Source organism: Lacerta agilis, chromosome 2, assembly GCF_009819535.1.
Source record: "Lacerta agilis isolate rLacAgi1 chromosome 2, rLacAgi1.pri, whole genome shotgun sequence".
NCBI lineage: Eukaryota > Metazoa > Chordata > Lepidosauria > Squamata > Lacertidae > Lacerta > Lacerta agilis.
In genome coordinates this window covers 7,721,344-7,743,912 of record NC_046313.1, presented here as the reverse complement: position 1 = coordinate 7,743,912, position 22,569 = coordinate 7,721,344, and the positions used below count along the sequence as shown (strand labels likewise).

Genomic DNA, 22,569 nt, shown 5'->3' with positions numbered 1-22,569 from the left:
CACTGTAGTTATGTGTTTCAAGTATGGGTCACTGTCAAATACCTGTAAAGCAAGTAAGGGCTTTCAAAAGTGAAAATGACAGACAGGACAGGGGTATGGAACTCTCCGTCTGCTATCGCTAGACCCTGCTTCCAAATAAACAAGTTTTCCCCAGGCACATTTCTCCCAATTTGAGGCCAGAAATCAAGATCCAACTAGGAGTAAAACGCTGGGGGGCAGGGGGAGAGGTAACTTGGTGGAGAGGGAGGCCAGTGGTTGAATGAAGAGTTCAGCACCCTCCTCCCACTACAGTCGTACCTCAGGTTACGTACTTAATTGGTTCCGGGTCGCTGCACACAACCCGAAACGTACGTAACCCGAAAAACGTGCTTTGCGCATACGCGAAGCACGCAGAATGCTTCTGTGCATGCGCAGACCGCACGCGCGGCGGGTTACGGGAGTTTGCAACCCGAAAAGTACACAACCCGAAGCGTACGTAACCCAAGGTACAACTGTAATTGCTTTTTGAATTTTAGTACCCACACCTCCAGTATTCTGAAGATGTTTGGTGGCGACCCACATTTCAAGATATGAGCCTGTCCATCACTATTACATACAATCTCAGCTTCACAATGATTTAACCCAAGTTCTCTGTCAGTCCTTTTGTAACTTTTCTAGGTGACCTTAGGCACAGCTTCTAAAGAAGTCTATTTTCCAGTGTACCAGACGATCCTGAATAACATAATTCCTTTCCCCTTGTGCTCCCCTCTCTCTCTTGAAGTTGCAAATTCTTGGATATTTGCAGTAACACATCTGAACCAATCAAAACTTGGCTTAGGGCAGCATAGGAGGGCTCTACGTCCTTTGTCTTTAAAGTCACATCCTTACTAGTTCGGAGGGGATTCATCTAATCGAGGCTTGGTCGGCATCAACATTGTTGAGGAGGAAGAGTTCTGGATGACCAGTGAGTCCCAGGTGATACTAGAGAAGGAAGAAAAGGAGGTGGCAGTTAGGAATGCTGCCTAGGAGAAATGAAAACATGGTTGAAATCAGGTACGGTCAGATCTCCTAAGGTTTTCCAAGTGGGAGTCCACAAACTCTAAAGAGCTGCAGCCATTTGTTAGGGAAGTTGCTGGCTCATGGGTGGGAAAATGCTAGTTGGGGCCGGTCCACTGTCCCTCAGACATTGGGGCCGGACTACATGTTGAAGAAAAAAAATATGAACGATTTTCTATGCCCCACAAATAACCCAGAGATTCATTTTAATTAAAAGCACACATTCTACCGGTACTCATGTAAAAACACCAGGCAGGCCCCACAAATAACCCAGAGATGCATTTTAAATAAAAGGAAACATTCTACTCATGTAAAAACACGCTGATTCCCGGACTTTCCGTGGGCCAGGATTTAGAAGGTGATTGGGCCGGATCCGGCCCCCGGGCCTTAGTTTGCCTCCCCACGATCTGGAGGCACACAGTTCCCTACCCCATGGTAACTCCTTTCCCCAAACTTCATTATTTCAGGAGGCCAGCTCACTAGCGAACCCATTCCCAGGAGCCCTTCCTTACATAAATTAAACCAAAATTCCAGAAGTATAGCCATGATTGAGAGAACCGCCGCCACCATTAGCACTGTCAAGGCTTGTTAAAAGCTAACAGATCTATTGTGTTGTAAGAAGGTTACAGCTCACGACACCAGATGCACGAGCGCCTAAGTGGGTCGGTATATACAGGTGGAACTCGAAAAATTAGAATATCGTGGAAAGGTTCATTTCTTTCAGTAATTCAACTTAAAAGGTGAAACTAATATATGAGATAGACCCATGACATGCAAAGCGAGATATGTCAAGCCTTCATTTGTTATAATTGTGGTGATTATGGCGTACAGCTGATGAGAACCCCAAATTAACAATTTCAACTTTGGGGTTTTCATCAGCTGTGCGCCATAATCATCACAATTATAACAAGCAAAGGCTTGACATATCTCGCTTTGCATGTCACGAGTCTATCTCATATATTAAACTCCAGTAGCTAATGAAAACAATTGCTTACATAAATGGACTTTTCCACGATATTCTAATTTTTCGAGTTTCACCTGTATATTCCCTGAATACAGAAGGGAGTCGGGAAGTGGCTTACTAAATGAAGCCAAAAGGTCAAGCAAAGCAAGAGGCAGCACTTGGGTATGTCACACAACTGTGCAGATCACAAAGGAATAGCGCATGAAGTTAATTCAAGATCCAGTCAAATGAACAAAAGACCCGATCACAGCACTATGGACTAGTGACCCCAGGTGAAGATCAGGGATAGTGAAATTTAACTATTACAATTTATTTAGGCAGAGGGCCTTCTCGGTAGTGGCGCCCGCCCTGTGGAACGCCCTCCCATCAGATGTCAAAGAAATAAACAACTGTCTGACTTTTAGAAGACATCTGAAGGCAACCCTGTTTAGGGAAGTGTTTAATGTTTGAAGTCTTATTGTTTTTAATATTCTGTTGGGAGCCGCCCAGAATGGCTGGGGAAACCCAGCCAGGTGGGCATGGTATAAATAATAAATTATTATTATTATCTATTTATTTTAGCTGGAGTATGATGACCTTTCCAATCTGCTACAGAATGCCTTGGTGGATAAGACTGACACCCCCACACCTCCATATTGGTTTCAGAGTCTGATTAGCATCCATTTATTCTCTTGAGCAGAAACTGACTTTTTTGGCCTATATTTATGGCAGATGGGCATTCTTGGCATTCATTACTTCACTTTAGAAGATATGTAGGTGAATGGACCCTTGATAACAGAGCTGATGTTGTTTGATTGCAAAATAGACTTGCTCCAGTACATATGGAGACTGTTGGGTTTGTATCTCTGTTTTGTGGCTCATTATTGTTAGTAAGTGACTTCCACAAGTTGTGGATTTGTTTCTAAGCAGGGGCAAGTCTTCAGCCCAAGGCCAATGAGTAGAGAGGATAATTATCTGTGTTGATGAGATACTGGAGAGATTATTGCTGAGAGCTGAAGATAACAAGAGAAGTTCTACTGCTGTGTCTGATGGGCCTGTTCTGTAGCAGGTGACTCATTGGGAACCTACACGACTTTACGGAGTGGTTTCCTCACTTTGCTAAACAAATATTGTAGTTTTTAATAGGATGCCTGAAGCAGCTGTTTGGGGCAAGTGTTTGTCCTTGCCCAAAAAATTAGGAGCAGATGTGACTATACCATAATCTTAAAAAAAAGGTAAAGGACCCCTGACAGTTAAGTCCAGTCGTGAACGACTCTGGTGTTGTGGTGCTCATCTTGCTTTACTGGCTGAGGGAGCCAACGTTTGTCCGCAGTTTTTCCAGGTCATGTGGCCCACATGACTAAGCCACTTCTGGCGAAACCAGAGCAGCACACAGAAACGCCGTTTACCGTCCCGCTAGAGCGGTACCTATTTATCTACTTGCACTTTGACATGCTTTCAAACTGCTAGGTGGGTGGGAGCTGGGACCGAGCAACGGGATCTCACCCCGTTGCGGGGATTCAAACCGCCGACCTTCTGATCGGCAAACCCTAGGCTCTGTGGTTTAGACCACAGCGCCACCCGCGTCCCACCATAATCTTAGCTTTATGCAATTGTGTGGGGAGTGCACTCTGGATAGTAGCTGCAGGTATGTGTGGTCTTCAGTTGCTTTATGGGATATGGTGCAGTTTATATGCCCTAGTTTAACCGATATATATATGATGAAAGCACGTTACAGGGAGTGGTTAAAATTCAGATTAATAGGATGTTGCTACTGATAAAAGATCTGGTTCGATTTCTCAAGAGCTCTCCGTCTCACGAGTCCCAATGCCGAAGACGTCATTAAAGTATCACCACTTGAGAAGAGGCATGTAGTGATTGGAGCAGACTGTTGAAAACCAGCCATTGTGTTTCTTCATACCATTGATGCATATCCCATTACCAGGGACTGTATGCTGGGCATCATTATACCCACAGTAACTATATCTTGTGAGCATCTGAATGTACAGGTGAAACTCGAAAAATTAGCGCCTCATGGAAAGGTTCATTTCTTTCAGTAATTCAACTTAAAAGGTGAAACTAATATATGCAATAAGACTCATGACATGCAAAGCGATGTATGTCAAGCCTTTATTTGTTATAATTGTGATGATTCTGGCGAACCCCAAATTGTGATGATTATGGAGAACCCCAAATTAACAATTTCAACTTGGGGGTTTTCATCAGCTGCATGCCATAATCATCACAATTATAACAAATAAAGGCTTGACATATCTCACTTTGCATGCCATGAGTCTATCGCATATATTAAACTCCAGTAACAATTGCTTACATAAATGGACTTTTCCATGATATTCTAATTTTTTGAGTTTCACCTGTATGTTGTGCAAGTGAGGGCTCTGCGTGTGAGAAACCTACTGCTCTCTCTTCCGTCGCTTGGCCTTCTGGCATCACGTTGTATTAAAAGAACTACTCCGCCCCTTCTCTTTGTCCTTGGAGTATACTTATCCTCTTTGCTAATCTCGCAAAGTAGGGATTGGCACATGAAAGCTCATACTGCTCTACAAGTTCTTTAAGACTTCTGTAAGTTGAGGTCCTGTCGAATTTTGCAGATGAACCAGTTAATGTTAGAGATCCACCAATATCAGCATAGGTGGATGAACCGCAGGCAAATCATCATGTCCTTGTCTCAACTCCTGAATTGCCATCATCGAAATATAGATCTAGAAAATCACCACTTCCTGCCGACGATGGGAAATATTACACGTCTATTTATGACTTTCAGAACATCAGCCCTCCCATCTCGTCTTATGGAAATCAAGGATACTCTATGGTGGTTTCATTTTCTCCGCCCAGTGAGGGTATTCAAGGATGATACAAGGAAGCAACTGATCCCCAGCAAAGAGTCAAAGCAAATGTGGACAAGGGAAGTTAAGTCCAATACCAAAAATATTAACTCCCCAATGGAAGAAAAGAATCCCGTTAGTCTAGAACTACGAGATTTGAAGGAGAGACTATTGAATATAAGGACTGAGGTTTTAGCTCAAAATATAAGAACTGTAGCACCTGGGGCTCATTATTTAATGACATCCAACTCCTCACCCCATAATAAGACAACAGGGCAATTCCACGCTTCCCCTTCAAGTATTACTGGAGATGAGGAAATTGGCCCCTCCAATATCCGCACGACAATAACACCAAAAGAACTTCTTGCCATGGACAGCCTGGAGAAATCCAGCATTCAACCTGGACCTTTAACAACTTGTGAGAAGGATCGACCTTCTCCATTACACTTTTGGCGAGACAGAATAGACAGGCCTTCTGAACCCGAAGTTGGCTCTCTGTTGGCTAGCGATCCTCATTTTATAGCCCATGCTGCATTAATATTCCCACAATCACAGACAGATCCAACAGCACCTCACCCTCTTCAGGAGGGAGAGAGGGACTGACAACCAGAGAATCACGGGGTGAACGTCTGCCCCATCCGGGGTGTGGCGGATTGGGGTTTATCTTTTAGACACATCTCCCATATTGAATACTCACCCCTCCATTGGCCCAAAGATGATTTATTAGCGAGGTGTTGTTACCCCCCTATTGGGGAGGCTAACATGAAGCTTGGGATCTCCACTATTGAAGGGCTAGGGAGGTATGGCGGTGGGGCTAGATATCACTACGGGCGAAGGGCTTTGAGATGCAATAATGCTCGAACCCCTTCCAATCTACGCCCCATCCCGAAGGACGAGGGTAGGGTGAGCAGGGATTATCCACCTCCGTCATTGGTGCTGTGCAATGCCAGGTCCATTGGCAATAAAACCGCCACCATGCGTGACTTCTTTGTCTCGCTGGGGGTTGACCTGGCTTGCGTGACGGAGACCTGGGTGCGGGAAGGTGAAGTAGTCTCCCTACGTGAGATAGCACCCTTAGGTTTTTCCGTCCTCCACCAATCACGGACTGTGGGTCGGGGGGGAGGAGTAGCATTGTTAATCCGGGAGGGTTGCTCTTTCAGAGCTCTGCCAGTACCGGCGATCTCCGGTATTGAATGTGTTGGTCTTGTGTGGGGTTCCAAGGAGAACTTGGCTGTCTGGCTGGTGTACCGACCACCCAGCGCACCAGCAGCCACCCTGTCAGACCTGTTGGAGGTGGTGGCAGGCTGGGCCTTGGAGTTCCCAAATCTACTGGTCTTGGGAGACTTCAACGTCCATGCCGATGACACTCCCTCTTCACAGGCTCTGGACCTAGTGACTTCCATGGCGACACTAGGGCTCTCCCAGTTTGTTTTGGGCCCCACACATCAAGCAGGCCACACACTGGATTTGATCTTTGGTGCTGGCATAGATGTGATCATGCTCCCCTCTGTGGAAGTGCCATGGTCTGATCACTACGCTCTGAGAGCCAAGATTGACTTTCCGCTCCTCCCCTGCTCGGGTGGCGAGCCTATTTTGGCTCGCCCGCGAAGGCTGATGGATCCAGATAGATTCCGTCAGGCTTTGCGGGACCCTGCCCCCCCTGGCGACTCATTAGATGACCTTGTCGAAGATTGGAATAACCGACTCTTGACGGCCATTGATGAGATCGCACCTAAGCGCCCTCTGCGACCCCGCCGAAACCGGACCCCTTGGTTTACTGAGGAGCTCCGGAAAATGAAGCGGGAGCTCAGACGGCTAGAGCGAGTATGGCGGCGTGCTCGCGACGGAGCCTCAAGAACATCTTATAGGATGTTTATGAAAACCTATGAGATGGCAATGAAGGCGGCAAAGAAGTCTTACTTCTCAGCTTCCATTGCATCTGCTAGCTCTCGCCCAGCACAACTCTTTAGAATAATTAGGTCTTTAACAACCCTAGAGGGACAACCAAATTTAAATACAAATTCGACTCATAGCTGTGAGGCATTTGCGAGCTTTTTTGCGGAGAAAGTCTTGCTGCTCCGCCGTGACCTCCCTGCCAATTTGGATACAATAATGGAACTGGAGGCCCCTCGACTGTCCTCGGGTCCAGTATTGGACCACTTTGATTGGATACTCCCTGCCGATGTAGACAGATTCCTCCAAGCTGGAAGGCCCACCACTTGCCCCCTTGACCCGTGCCCATCTTGGCTGATTAGAGCGTGTCCAGACGAGGTACGGGCCCCTCTGGGTGAGATCATAAATTTGTCCCTTGGCACGGGGACTTTCCCACAGGAATTGAAGGAGGCAGTGGTGCGTCCGCTCTTAAAGAAAACATCCTTAGATCCTTTAGATCTATCCAATTACCGCCCAGTTTCGAATCTTCCGTACCTGGGTAAGGTAATTGAGAGAGCGGTTGCTGAACAGCTTAGCGGATTTCTGGATGAAACATTGGCTCTGGATCCGTTTCAGTCCGGCTTCCGCCCTGGTTATGGGACCGAGACAGCTTTGGTGGCGCTAACAGATGATCTTCGTAGACAGCTGGATCGAGGCGGTTCGGGCTTGCTGATTCTTTTAGATTTGTCAGCAGCCTTCGATATGGTCGACCACGATCTTTTAGACCACCGCCTTGCCGACGTGGGGATTCAGGGCACAGTCCGACAATGGCTGCGCTCCTTTATCTCAGGTCGGGGACAGAGAGTGGTGCTAGGGAGGGAATTGTCGCCGCGACACTCCTTGGTGTGTGGAGTTCCGCAGGGCACAATCCTTTCCCCGATGCTTTTTAATATCTTTATGCGCCCTCTTGCCCAGATTGTCCGGAGTTTCGGGCTGGGCTGTCATCAATATGCTGATGACACCCAGCTTTTTCTGTTGATGGACGGCCGCCCTGACTCGGTCCCAGACACACTGGCCAGGTGCTTGGAGGCTGTGGCTGCATGGATGCGTGGGAGCCGGTTGAAGTTAAACCCTTCGAAGACAGAGGTCCTCTGGCTGGGTCGGGACGACATGGGGTTGGGAGGCCAACTCCCATCTCTTGTGGGGGCCCAACTAGTGCCAGCGCCTTCCGTCAAGAGTTTGGGTGTAACCTTTGATGCCTCTCTTTCTATGGAGGCACAGGTTGCAATCACAGCAAAGGTGGCATTTTTCCATCTCCGCCGTATTAAGCAGTTGGCCCCCTACCTCTCTCGCCCTGATCTGGCCACAGTGATCCATGCGACGGTCACCTCCAGACTTGACTATTGTAACTCGCTCTACGCGGGGCTGCCCCTAAAGCTGACCCAGAAACTCCAGCGGGTGCAGAATGCCGCGGCGAGGCTCCTTACCGGGTCTTTGCCGCGGGACCACATTCATCCAGTGCTTTACCAGCTGCACTGGCTCCCGGTGGAGTACAGGATCAGGTTTAAGGTGCTGGTTTTGACCTTTAAAGCCCTATGCGGTTTGGGACCCTCGTATTTAAGGGACCGCCTCTCCTGGTATGTCCCATGTAGGACCTTAAGGTCCTCAAGTGATAATCTTTTGGAGGTCCCGAGCAACAAAGACGTTAGGTTGGCCTCAACTAGGGCCAGGGCCTTTCTCAATATTGGCCCCGACTTGGTGGAACAGCCTATCACGGGAGACCAGGGCCCTGCGGGATTTGGCATCTTTCCGCAGGGCCTGCAAGACGGAGCTGTTCCACCTGGCCTTTGGGTTGGTTTCTGTTTAATATTTATGCTTCATCTTTTATTGGTGGGTTATTTTGAAATTGAGACCTGCAGTTTTAATTGAATTTTAAATTTGTATTTTAATCTGTTATTTTAAATTGATCGTTTTTATGTTTTTTGTTGTGATTTTAATTGATGTTAGCCGCCCTGAGCCCGGTTCTCTGGCTGGGAAGGGCGGGGTATAAATAAAATTATTATTATTATTATTATTAAGTTAACGTAGAATCATAGAATCACAGAGTTGGAAGAGACCACAAGGGCCATCCAGTCCAACCCCGTGCCAAGCAGGAAACACCATCAAAGCATTCCTGACAGATGGCTGTCAAGCCTTTGCTGAAAGACCTCCAACTTCAAACCCTTTGTTGTTTAATGTCATTGACCCTTCTGGGTCACATGCATGTGGCCCCATGTCAGCACCAGAAAGGTGGTCCCTGTTTTCCCTTTGCCAAGTTACACTCAGAGACCCTTTCTTCTCGGTTTATTCGGAGAGGGTGTGTTTAAGGACGACGGCAATTTGGGGGGAGTGAACAGTTGGTGCTTATACTTTGGTTCTCTTTGCTTTCTACAGCTGCCTGCTTTTCCCTTCCCTGGATGACGATTACACCAATTCAGTGAACGGTATGGGAAGGGTTGTGTCCCCCCCGTTAATTTCAATGGAAGATCTGTGGGATGCATTTTCTCTGTCGCACGTGCCTCTGCTCTCTCCAGTGAAGAAGCAGGAAGTTCTTTTGGGGGCAGGCTGGCTAGATCAGGGCAGAGCATGTTTCACGGGGTTTTTAGAATCATGGAGCTGAACTGGGGTCTCGAGACGTAATTATTTCAGCCAGTTATAGATCCAATAGTGCCACAAAAACCCAGACAACACCCCCCCCCGGCAATCTTACTAATTTCTTACATGGCATCACCTGTGTGCTGGAGAAATATAGGGCTGTATTTTGAGCGTGCATAGGGTATTTTCCATTGCGTGAGTAGAATGGCAGCATTGGATACAACCCACAGGTTTCTGAAGGTAGATGCTGTAGAGTCAAAAGGTGCCTACATGTGGCAGAATAGTCACGCACATCTGTCAAAAGGTGAATATGTTCATACATGGTACATGTAACTCCCCAGATGGAAGCAGTATCGCTAGGAATTCCATGTGGCATCAAGTGGTTCCTTCCAACTGGAAGTTGTGCCGTTTCAGTGAAAGTCAACATTGTGATTTGCAGCTGCAGCCACAACAGTAACAACTGAAACCTTGTCAGCATTTCTTCTAGAAAAGACGTTTGGATCTTGGCGGTTCTATGTTGTGTCTTCAGATGTGTGAATTTCCTGGTTCAGCTGTTCATATCTCGGCTTAGTAAGCTCGGTTATGAATGAGTCTCTAGCATTCATATGAACATGCAGCCTCTTCTGGCAAGCCACTATTAGACCAGCAAGTCCAATATACTATTATTTCCTATTTTAATCAAATTGGGGAAAGTATCGTTGCCAGTTTCATAAGCAGTCAGGGAATTAAAGCAACTTCAAACACTGGCTGAAAATGCTGGCTTGTTCCAGAGCTAGTAACCATAGTTTCTCAGGTTGGATGGAACGGGAAACTGTAGCTGATTAGAAATTTCATGGGTCACACAAAGGGGCTTTGTGAACAGGCAAAAGGCTTGGCAATATCTCAGCTTATAAAGCAGAGATGTGATTGTCCAAAGATTGCCTTTGGGTCATTTTGGCTTCCTGACTTTAATGATACTGAAAAAGACACATGTCTTAAATACATGTATTGCATTTTTGTGTTGTGAACCACCCTGAGATCTAAGGATGAAGGGCAATATACAAATTTAATAAATAAATAAAAATTAAAAAGTAACACTTCATGGAGGGCAACTGGTATCTTCTGTAAGTAGCAGGGGGGAAAAATATCCAGGCAATTGTTCTGGTTTTTACTAATGATGTTTGGTATCTAACTTGCCAAAACTACACAATATTGATAAAGGGCCACTAATTTGATTTTGAAGTCCACTGACAATTTAGAAAAGCCATTTCGCGCTAATACACACTGTAAAAATCTCTACATGCAAATTCTGCTAATCCCATTAAGACTTTGAGAATAGTTTAAACTGTTTATATAGAGGTATGAATCAAAAGGATAGGATGACCAACAGTTTCCAACAGACTGAAACTTACCGTATAGCGTCTCAAGAATTAACATAAAAATGTACCGCCGTGTTTTAAACACTGTAGGACATTTAAGCTGCAAGTTTCTTAGCGAAGTAAAAATTACTTACACCTTCCACTTCCCTTAAAGCTGGTAAGGAGAGCTTGTAATAAAAGGGGGAAAAGATAAAATTTCTATAGCATGTCAGAGTTGAATCTGTTTTATCCAAAAGCTTTAACCTGCAGGTAATGTTGTCCCACAGAGCACCAGAAAGGATTTTGCCAACTCAGCAGTACTCATCTGAAGGCTGCTCCACTGACCACGTATCAGTTGTCATTTGATTTGTTGTGTTAATAGGAAACTGCTACTGCATATATTTTTAATAGCTAATTTGCACTCTGGATTGTAACATACACAAATGATGCAGGAAACACCAACAGAAATAAATTATCTAAAATATAGAAATTGTGAGCAGAGGTCTCAACCAGGCCTTAATCTGACCCACAATGCCCCCTCTCCTTTGTTAATCAGCTGCAAAAGACTCATGTTTTATGAACTGCAGCCGAGTCTCTGCAGAGCAGTTCCTGGCGTTTTGGGGGTCACAGAACCCTTTGAGAACAGACCCCATCCCCATAACTTTCCCTATAACGTAACAGCTCAGCTGGTTTTCAAAAATGTATTTGGCCTATCCTTCCCAAATTTGCCAACAACAGCTATTAGCCAGAAAAGCTACATAGACCCTTTTTAAAAATCTATTTCATTATTCAGGCATAGTATGCTATGCAAAAGCACCTTAACTTGCCCCTGCGGTAAAAAATTTTGAACCGTGGCCTGATCTGGTTAGGGAATAGTTGTGCTATTCAGGATTAATTATATCCATCATTCCTGGCCACTGCCGTTGTTTCTTAGAGCCAGCCATCAGGATTGTTCCTACCATCAGCTCCTCAATGGCTTGCCACTTTGAATCTTTACCTCCCCAAAGCGGCAAACTGAACATCGCCTTGTGCCAGAATCACTGAATGGCAATGCAAAGCATCACAAAGGTTTTGATGTCTGCATGGATCTCTATGCAAGACAGCAGGATATTCCATTCAACGGCAGGGTGTGCTTTGCAGATGTGGGTGCAGAATCCTTCAACGCTCAAATGAACAGGAGCAGGAAGAGAGAAGAAAACACTGCCCACATTCCACACCTGGGCGCATTTTACAAATAATAACAGTAATCACTGTGTGCTTGATATATCAAGGAATACCCAAATAACACAACCTTCGTGAGGTTAATTTAAGCAAAGAAGAAGGACACCCAAGTTGGAAAATGTTCCATTCTTTTAATTTAAATTATCATTTATACAGACTGATTTATACTAGAAAAAATAGACATTTGTTTCATAGATTGTACAACCCAAACTGTGTAGCAGGGATATGCTTTAAGCCTGCTACATAACTACGATTTTCAGAATCTTGTATCATGTTCAAAACGGTGTCAGACAGAAACTGACATCCCAAGAGGCAGGCTTGTCTATCTTTCTTCTGAGAATTTACAATGTTAAGGTGCACTGAAGAAAAAAATCATAGCTGCTGAAGGCCACTGGCCATTTTTTTAACCATGCAACTCCCCAATAGTGTAAACTATTCTGCTACTGAAAAAACCTAGAAGGCAATTTGCCCATTCAGTGTACAAAGCATTTCAAGTAATCTTGCAAAGTCTCCATAGAAAATGCCAGGTGCACTCTCAAGAGTTTGCAAAACAGAACTGTTAAAATAATGTCTGCTTCTGAGCTGGGGAAATGTTCACCAAGTTTATTGAAATACAGCAAAAAAACCGAGCAGTCAATAGGTTAAGCTAGTACAAATAAAACCGGTCAGATAAATAGCGATTCAAAATTTAGCAGCTTTGTTGCAGCAAAAAGGAATGATCAGAGCCCCTCTGTAGTGAATAATAGCAGCACGGCCCAGTAGGAACCACACCTCTCAAGTGTATGGCCAACTTGAACCCTGTATTTCAGAGGTCCTTCTCTACTGTAGGCAAGGATGTCTTTTCTTAAGGAAAGCTACACATACCAAACACCAACTGGCCTTGAGTGCAGCCTTTCCCCCATCCCATGCTGGTTGAGCATGCTGGGAGTTGGAGTCCAAAAGTATTGGAGCCTATCAGGCCATGTTAGTGTTGAGTGGGGAAAAGCTAGGTCCCCTCTTGGCATCACATCTTCATGGCACTACATACAGTTGTAGGCAGCAGGAAAGATTCCAGCTAACTCGGAAAGTCTCAAAACACATGCAATGTCACCTTCTCTTAAGCAAAAGATCCTCACAGCTGCCATTAATGTTTTTCACAAGTGCACACGAGACAAAAAATGTATTGTCTAGTTCTTGTGCAGAAACTGAATGCTCCCACACTAACTGAAAATATTTTAATTGTATTTTTCTCTACATTTGAAATTTAGGTGCACCTTGAAGCAGCAATAGAAAGTCCCCCCCCCCCATTGTATGTGGGCCAGTAGGCTATTATAGCCTTGGATTAATGCTCCAGCACACAGAACCAAGCATCCGTTAGGCTGACCAGTTTTAAAAGGATTCTTGCATGCTTAACTATGGCCTGGAATGCAGCCTTCGACATTTGTCAAAAACAGGGCATAGGTTAACGCTGATAAAAAGTTATTATTCAACCCGTTAAATCTTATCCAATACCCAGGAAGCAAAACGATAATGATCCCCTTAAAAAGGGTACAGAAAAATTGGAGGATGAAACCTGAAGGCACTCAGTCTGGCTTCCAGTGACGATTGGAAAAATTAGGGCGTTTCAACTCAAGGTTTATCATTTTTGTTTTTAAAAGAGAAGCACACCTGAAGGATTGTGTGCGAATGTCAAATGTCTTTTTGGGGAAGACATTGGCCAGGTGATGGCGCTTTTGCTAGGTGTTTTAGTTCTGATTCCTACCTTCTAGTGATTATGGGTACCCCTCTTCAAGCCAAGTGGGCGGTTAGCCTCACAATACGTGCAAGAAGGAAAGTATTAAAATTGGAATCCATCAAAAGCTGTTTCGTTTCTGGACCTGAAACACAGCTGATGAGGCAGATGCAACGAAGCTACCTTAGCCCAAATTCTAGTCCAGCAAAATCAGTATACTTATCCGTTTCACAAGATAAGGGTAACATTTGAGACCAGTGACAATATTTGCGAGCAAGTCCTGCTTGAGGCAAATCTCAAGGAATCCCCTCAGGTTCTTCTTTTAAGAACAGAAATATATTTGGGAATCTAAATGTTTACCATTTCCCAACGAAACATAACACGGAGGTAGTAGAATAGTCTCTGAATTTCTGTGGAGCTCATTTCACAATGTGCTACTATGTTCCGTATTGGGCCTTTTCAGAACACGCTGCAACCTTAGGAAAGTCATTCTGAATTCTATTTAACAGATGACAGACACATGCATCTCTGAACGATATTGCAGAAGGAATATACGAAACATATTCCAGGAGGTAAAAACCATTTATCATTATACCAAATACCCTACGCATAGCTCAGTGATGCAATTATTAACGTTATTAATGCTATAATTAGTCCTTTCTTAGTATCTATCTCAATGTTGTAATGCCAAGAGGGGAGGATTTTGCAATGCTACCCTGAAGACTGTTAAAAGGAAATGAAGCAACAGAAAAACCATTTAAGATGATGGAGGGAACAATTTGAATCATTACACCAGGTTAACTATGTGTTTTTTTAAAAAACAACAACAACAACATCACCAATGTTCGTAATAGTATGTGTAGTAGGAGACTCCTGGCTAGAAAAGAGGACTCAAGTATTCATACTCAAGTATTTTCCTCCAATGGACGCCAAAAACCTTCATTTTAACTCTTAACATTCCTGACACAAAGAGTTACAGGAAATATGGACATCACTTCACTGTATTAATAACAATTAAGTCACAAAACAAACAGTAAAAGCTTGTAAACATTGAATGCAAAATTATTTCCCCTTTGCTGACCACCAGAATTGCACACTAAGCAAGTTAATTAACGCTTTTTAATGCATGGGCCCAGTTTTGATTTTTAGCAGCTGTTCTTTCGGTTAAGAAAAAGCTAATAATTGAGAGTTCTCTAACGGAGAACTCCAGTGGAGACAGAAAAGGGAGAAATCTATACAAAAATTGTGGGTTTCCTCTCTTTAACTGTGATCTTGCTTTTACGCTGAAGAGAACCAAGAAAGCCATTGGGGGGGGGCGGGGATTTGGGACAGTTGCTTAAGAGAAATAAAATTCCACAGCACATGATACATGCGCACATCTCTTGAGCTGGATAGCAAGCTGTTCCTCTAGTGAAGACCAAAAATTAAATGACCAAGCCAAGCACTCTTTCTACCTGCTTCTCAGCCAAAATGTGCAGCCACCCTATTTGTGTGATTTTTAAGACAGTAGTCTGGCCACCTGGCAGGCACTAGTACTTTCACGAATACTGAAAGTAGCAATTGTACTTTCAGAAGTGACTTGTACTCCTTCCAAAATAAGTTTTCAGCTTGGCACGGCTCTCTTTGATAAAAAGTTGCAGAAACAGCCACAGCATCACTAACTTACACCTGCCTTCAATCATTATCAGAAGGAGTGGTCAGCCGGCATTAATCAACTGGGCAGGAGACTGTTGGATTCGCTTGCCAGCTTCTACATTTAGCAGAATTCACGGACAATGCTTCAATCAAACTGCAATATTTTGGGTTCCAGGTGGAGGGCTTGAACGCTCAGCTGTGGGGGAAGCTGCCTGCCTGCAGAAAGCCAGCTTCGCAGGAAACAAGATTCAGCATTAACGCTTCTCATGCTGTTTCCCAACATGCAGGGAGATTCTCCCCTGCTTCCTGCCCATGGCGATTTACCTGCATCCTGAAGCATACAGTCCAGAATAAAGACGCTTCCTTAGCAGTGAATAATGTTGGCCTTTACTTTGCATTCCAGCTGCTGACACTAACAAGACTCATTAGGGTCTATTCTATTCAAGTGCAATCACGACATTTTATTTTATGCCTTTAAAACAGGGTTTTTTTTAAAGACACGATTGCCATTAATTGAATGAACCCCAGTGTAGAATATAGTATTAGTGCCTTGGTTAAAGTCGAAAGCGTTTTAGTGTTTGCATTCTCACACTGAGAATAATTTGATGCTACAACGGAAGCAATGAGAATTTTTGTTTGTTTGTTCTTTCGAGTGTGATTGTAGGGGGACAGCAAGGAAAAGAACCCGAGTATTTCTCAATATGTACAACCGCAATTATTATTTTTTCAACACCATTACCACAATCTTAACTTTGTGCAAAAGCGCACATACATTTGGATATGTTCACAGAGTAAACCATAGAAACACACTGGCCCTGATGGCTCCCTGTTGCATACAGACAGACCCAGTATTTAATTAATTGGAGACGAAGCCGGCTCTTCAATAAGCAACGTTCTCGTGACTCTTACCGTGCGACCACAGGCCAGGAAGGAGACCCCGAGAGCTATTAGGCACAGCCAAGTCTGGAGGAAGAAGAAGGAGGAGGAGGAGAGAAGCAGAATCCCAAATCAATTGTAGGTTTACTTAAAAAGACAGCCCCACCACAAAGTATTTTAGCCACTACAAAGATAACAGTGCACTGTTCCCATGTAATCCTAGGTCTCTTAATTTCACTGGGAGAGTAGGCCCACTGAAATAAATGGACCTGAATTATATCTATTAATTTGAAATGGTCTGCTCTGAGTAGGACCAGTGTTGGATATAACCCAGAGTGGGTCATTTCATTTACTGAATTTATATACCGCCCTATACCCGGAGGTATCAGGACGGTTCACAAACAAAAATCACAATATATAAAATCAAAATAAAAACAATAATCCAACACACACACACCCCAAAAAGGAGCCACATTTTAAGGGGTATAGGATGTTGATTAGGTCAGCCAAAGGCCTAGTTAAAGAGGAACGTTTCTGCCTGGCGCCCAAAGGTGTATGAAGGCGCCAGGTGAACTTCCCTGGGGAGAGCATTCCACAGACAGGGAGCCACTGCAGAGAAGGCCCCATTCTTGTGTTGCCACCCTCCGGACCTCTCGAGGATGAGGCACACGAAGGAGGGCCTCGGAAGATGATCTCAGGATCCGGCCTAAGTTATGTCACTACACAAAGTAGCCTAAACTTTAGTTGAAAACCACCTAGGGTCACACCCCTGCCCCAACTTCCCAATGCCTCAGCAAAACAGCAGCACTCTACCAGGTTTCAAAACGTGAAGGGGGCTGTGCAATTCCACCCTAAAAAAAACACATTGTGAGGGGAGCCAAGAGAAAAACGTGTCACACAGCATTTGCTGCCATTGCATGCCAAGAGGCAGATCTAGTTAACCCGACTAAAGAAATCTTAGCCGAGCGATTGTAGGAGTTTTAATCCAATTAAATGTGCATCACTGCAAGTCAGAAGAATACTTCAGAAGAACAACAACACACAATTCCTTTTTAACGTGATGCACATATGTGTCAGGGCCGGCAGCTTCTTGGAAGAGGTTGTGGCCTCTCTCATAAACAAGAAGAAATGCTTTTGCTAAAATGGTGCCTATGGTCAGAGCCACTAAGAGGGAGTTATGGCTGAACTAGGCTCAGAGAGCAACAACTGTAAGCTTTCATTTTTTGTTTGTTTGTTTGAAGTCTCCAGCCCCTTTAGAGTGAAAGTTATGAAGCAAAATGTGCAGGCAATATGCCATGGAGAAATTCAGAGTTTCTCTCTGGAGAAGGCATTTCAAAGACATGGCTTCAAAATGACAAAGGGCAGCTTTATGTTGTTTAAAAGGGGCCAAATTCCCCCCCTGCCATCTGGCACGTGAGAGAACATTGTGTAGGGCAACATTCAAAAGATATGGGTATGCACCCACCCTTGCTTTAAATATGTAAAATCAGAGTGAAGAGAGGCTGCTCTCGGTTGGCCCATAACAATTGCAAAAGGACACAGAGAAAAGTAGATCATCCCTGAGCCCAAGTATTTTAGGCTGTTGACTCAGGGGGGAACTGAGTAGGAAAAGGTGCAAGTGCAAGGAGGAATTGTAATTACAAGGGTAATAATAATAATAATAATAATAATACCCTACCCATCTGGCTGGGTTTCCCCAGCCAATCTGGGCAGCTCCCAACAGAATAACAAAACATCAGAAACTTCCCTAAACAGGGTTGCCTTCAGATGTCTTTTAAAAAATAAGATAGTTGTTTATTTCCTTGACATCTGATGGGAGGGCGTTCCACAGGGCAGGCACCACTACTAAGAAGGTCCTCTGCCTGGTTCCCTGTGACTTTAATTCTCACTGTGAGGGAACTGCCAGAAGGCCCTCGGAGCTGGACCTCAGTGTCCGGGCTGAACGATGGGGGTGGAGACGCTCCTTCAGGTATACTGGGCCGAGGCCATTTAGGACTTTAAAGGTCAGCACCAACACTTTGAATTGTGCATCTTCTAGGGATGCAACGAGACCTGTGCTTAGACACACACTTGGTGCACGCCAGGATTACCATCAAGGAAGGTCAGCAACATGATTTTAATGCCTCAGGATCCATTCACATATATGGGAGAAAGTTAAAGTGTAGATTCTGAAATTCCATGTTGGGAGCTAAACCAGCTCCTTGTCACCTGTGACCCCAGTGTCTGAGGCAGGAGAGGAGACTCTTCCCTTCTTGCTAAACTACAGCCAGTGTAGATCTTTTCTATAAACCTTGTGGGAGCCATTTAGAACTGGGTTTAGTGCTATCTGCATAGGCCCTCCGCTTCATTTGCATAGTCACATCCTGGGATTTAACTCTTGATCACTCAGAATGACGGGAGCTGGCTTTTAAAGAGACACATTTTTGGGGGGGGAGACACAAGGTTGTTGTTTTGTTCTGGGAAGAACAACAGTTTCTGAAAATACACCCACTGTAAGTCAGGGAGAAGAAGAGTTTGGATTTGATATCCCGCTTTATCACTACCCGAAGGAGTCTCAAAGCGGCTCACATTCTCCTTCCCCTTCCTCCCCCACAACAAACACTCTGTGAGGTGAGTGGGGCTGAGAGACTTCAGAGAAGTGTGACTAGCCCAAGGTCAACCAGCAGCTGCATGTGGAGGAGCAGGGAAGCGAACCCGGTTCACCAGATTGCGAGACTACCGCTCTTAACCACTACACCACACTGGCTCTCAGTGAGAACACTATCATGCAGCCTGAGGCACAAACTTCTAATTTACTGAGCATTCCATCTCATTTTCCCTAGGTAAGGTTATTTGTAAGTGGGAAATGGTGCAAGTACAGAAGCTGCTATGTGCTGGGAGGCGGAGGGAAGAACTCTGCATTAAGACACCTATAGGCATCTGGCCGTTTCCCAGTGTGCTGGAATAGTATTGGCTGGTAAACGCCATAGATTTCAAAAAAAACCCATCTCTGGACTAGGTGGGGGAAGAAAGTCATGCTTCCTAAGAAGATGTACCGTATTTTTCGCTCCATAAGTTGCACTTTTTTCCTCCTAAAAAGTAAGGGGAAATATCTGTGCGTCTTATGGAGTGAATGGTGGCCCCTGGCGCTGAATTGCCCAGGGGCCAAAAGAGGACCATGCTTTTTATTCTACAAAGAGAAAAGGGAGTGTTGAAAGGAAGCCGCTCAGCAGCTGATCAACAACAGATCGGGAGAGAGATAAGAGTCCCGGCTCCCTTTCAGCCCCGCCCTCCTTTGTTGAATGTGCTGCAGAGGGAGGTTGTTTGTTTCCCCAGCTACATGTGACTGGCTGATTAGATTATCTGTCTGGAAACTATAGAAAAGGCTCCTTTCCCTTTAGAAGCTGCAGAAATGTGAGTTGAACCCCATAAAAACAGAGCTTTTCCTCTTTGCTTTTCCCCCTTTGCAAAAAAAAACTGCAAAACTTTTAGTTGATCCTCAAAAAAACAGGGCTTTTACAGGAGGAAAACCAGAATTTTTTTCTTTTCTTGTTTCCTCCTCTAAAAACGAGGTGCGCCCTATGGAGCGAACAATACGGTAAGTCTTCAAAAAGAAGAACAACAACCACCACCACCACCATACAAACCCACCATTAACTTACCAAATATGCCACGAAGGCTAGGTAGACAATACTGAGGAGTGAAGCAATCACATAATAGATTGTTTGTCCCAGGCCAGTTACATACGACACCACAAAGTACATGTTGATGGCGCAGATGATAAGAATGAGAATCCCCCCAGCAATCTTCCAGGCCCTAAAAGTCAAATTAAGAAACAATATTATAGTGGGAGGAGATGAGCTAGGAATGACTTACAACTATGCGGAATGGTAGAGAAGTAAGATGAATACTCAACTCCCCCCCCCCCCAAAAGGCTAAAATAAAATAAAATAAAGTCAGGTGACCACATTTACAAAAACCACCTAATATGCTAGAAGCCTACAGGATGGGACTCTGCAGCGTGTGGGGAGGGGAAACTGATGTGGAAGAGCAACCAAAAGTGTGTTCATGTGTATTGTAAATATATACAGGGTGAGTCTTTTAAAAGAGGCCCTGTTTGAACATGTGTAGTCTGTATCCACGGGGCCTCTTTTAAAGGACTCACCGTGTGTGTGTGTGTGTGTGTTTGTGTGTGTATGCGCATGTACACGTACGTACGTGTATATATATATATACATACATACACATACATAAACACACACACACACACACACACACACACACACAACAGGAGTGGTATTCTACTAAGTTTTAAAGTAAAGGTAAAGGGACCCCTGACCATTAGGTCCAGTCGTGTCCGACTCTGGGGCTGCGGCGCTCATCTCGCTTTACTGGCTGAGGGAGCCAGCGTACAGCTTCCGGGTCATGTAGCCAGCATGACTAAGCCGCTTCTGGCAAACCAGAGCAGCACACGGAAACACTGTTTACCTTCCCGCCGGAGCGGTACCTATTTATCTACTTGCACTTTGACATGCTTTCAAACTGATAGGTTGGCAGGAGCAGGGACCAAGCAACGGGAGCTCACCCCGTCACGGGGATTCAAACTGCCGACCTTCTGACCGGCAAGCCCTAGGTTCTGTGGTTTAACCCACAGGGCCACCAGTTTAACTGCAGGGTAAAAGGTTCAGCAGCTGGCAAGTCACTGCATGTATTGCTTTTCAAGTATTTATGGCGATGTGCTGGAAGTTGATTTTTTTTTGTTACCTGTGGCAGCAGTGGTTGCACACAGCAGCCTGGTGAAACACAGAGAGAGATGTTGCCCAGGAGTACCACAAACTAAAATGGACACGTGGTCCTGGCATCCCACAGAAAAGCTACATGTTCCACTAGTCGTACTGACTATAAAACACACTCCACACATTGGGGGGGGGGGTCCTCCTGTCCACAGGGTGGGGAGAGAAACACTGTGTGCATACATGCACACGCACACAGTCCTATGCTCATGTGAAGAGCTTCCCTTCATAGTAATAAAGTGAAGCCTCAACTTGCTGCGAAATGACAGGTGAAACTCGGAAAATTAGAATATCGTGGAAAGGTTCATTTCTTTCAGTAATTCAACTTAAAAGGTGAAACTAATATATGAGATAGACTCATGACATGCAAAGCGAGATATGTCAAGCCTTTATTTGTTATAATTGTGATGATTATAGCGTACAGCTGATGAGAACCCCAAATTAACAATCTCAACTTTGGGGTTTTCATCACCTGTATGCCATAATTATCACAATTATAACAAACAATGGCTTGACATATCTCGCTTTGCATGTCATGAGTCTATCTCATATATTAAACTCCAGTAGCTAATAAAAACAATTGCTTACATAAATGGACTTTTCCATGATATTTTAATTTTTCGAGTTTCACCTGTACATCCAGGGCATCAGATTGGAAAGGCGAGGGTTGTCTCTCTCTCTGTGTGTATACATACAGGTGCTGAGATTGGCTTGCCCAAGTGACAATAGTTCCCAGATACAGTGGCACCTTGGGTTAAGAACAGCTTAGTTTATGAACAGTTTGGATTAAGAACGCTGCAAACCGGAAGGAGGTGTTTTGGTTTGTGAACTTTGCCTTGGAAGCAGAACATGTTCCGCTTCCTGTTGAGTGTGCTCCATTTGTAAATAGAGTCCCCCGCTGCTATGGGAAAGCACGCCTTGGTTTAAGAACGGACTTCCGGAATGGATTAAGTTCGTAAACCAAGGTACCACTGTACTGAGAAGTGTCTGCTCAAAAGCAATATTATGCACCTCAGTTTTTACCCTCCTCAGGTCCCTCAAGGATGTGATACGCATGCAATTCTTCATACTTACAGGCCATTGGCGAAGTCATTCATCACAGGACGCAAACTGGTGAATGTGAGGACTGGGATTAATGCAAAAGGAAGCTGGAAAGGAAGGGAAAAAAGGGGGAGGGGAGATATTGCTCAAGAAGGTATCCTAAACTTGGGCCTCCAGCTCTAGATTTCCTCCTAGCTGAGCTTACATGACTTACCCTCAAGTCTATGACGTTTCCCCACAGGGTGATGGCTTGTTCTCTTTAGAACAGGCACCCCCAGACTTGGCCCTCCAGCTGTTTTGGGACTACAATTCCCATCATCCCTGGCCACTGGTCCTGTTAGCTAGGGATGATGGGAGTTGTAGTCCCAAAACAGCTGGAGGGTCGAGTTTGCGGGTGCCTGCTTTAGAACCTGCACTGCACAGGTTCTTACTGGTTTCCACATAGGAAACAAACGGGCCCTAGACTGTGAAACCGACTTCAGTATGTGCTGAGCTTCCTCTCATTGGACTGCGAGGTTTTATTATTTCAAATCACTGCTTTTGGAAACCAGTGTATCGAACCTGGATTCCGTCTTCCCTCCCGAACCTTTCCGAGGGCAAATTTCGCTGCGGCCGGTATATGTGCCCCCGCAACTATTCTTTAGGA

The 22,569-nt window shown here is 44.8% G+C and overlaps 1 protein-coding gene across 4 annotated transcripts in view; it reads right to left on the bottom strand.

Moving 5' to 3' along the window:
- Positions 1 to 535: 535 nt before the first annotated feature.
- SLC11A2 (solute carrier family 11 member 2) overlaps positions 536 to 22,569 on the bottom strand; it is a 65,793-nt gene continuing 43,759 nt past the window's right edge. For all 4 annotated transcript variants that reach the window (XM_033138455.1, XM_033138456.1, XM_033138457.1 and 1 more), the window contains 4 exons: positions 21,957 to 22,030; positions 19,752 to 19,905; positions 16,144 to 16,197; positions 536 to 960 (listed from right to left, as the gene is read on the bottom strand). In XM_033138455.1, the coding sequence (XP_032994346.1) occupies positions 883 to 960; positions 16,144 to 16,197; positions 19,752 to 19,905; positions 21,957 to 22,030 (360 nt within the window). In that variant the 3' untranslated portion in view covers positions 536 to 882. The remainder of the gene's footprint in view (positions 961 to 16,143; positions 16,198 to 19,751; positions 19,906 to 21,956; positions 22,031 to 22,569) is intronic.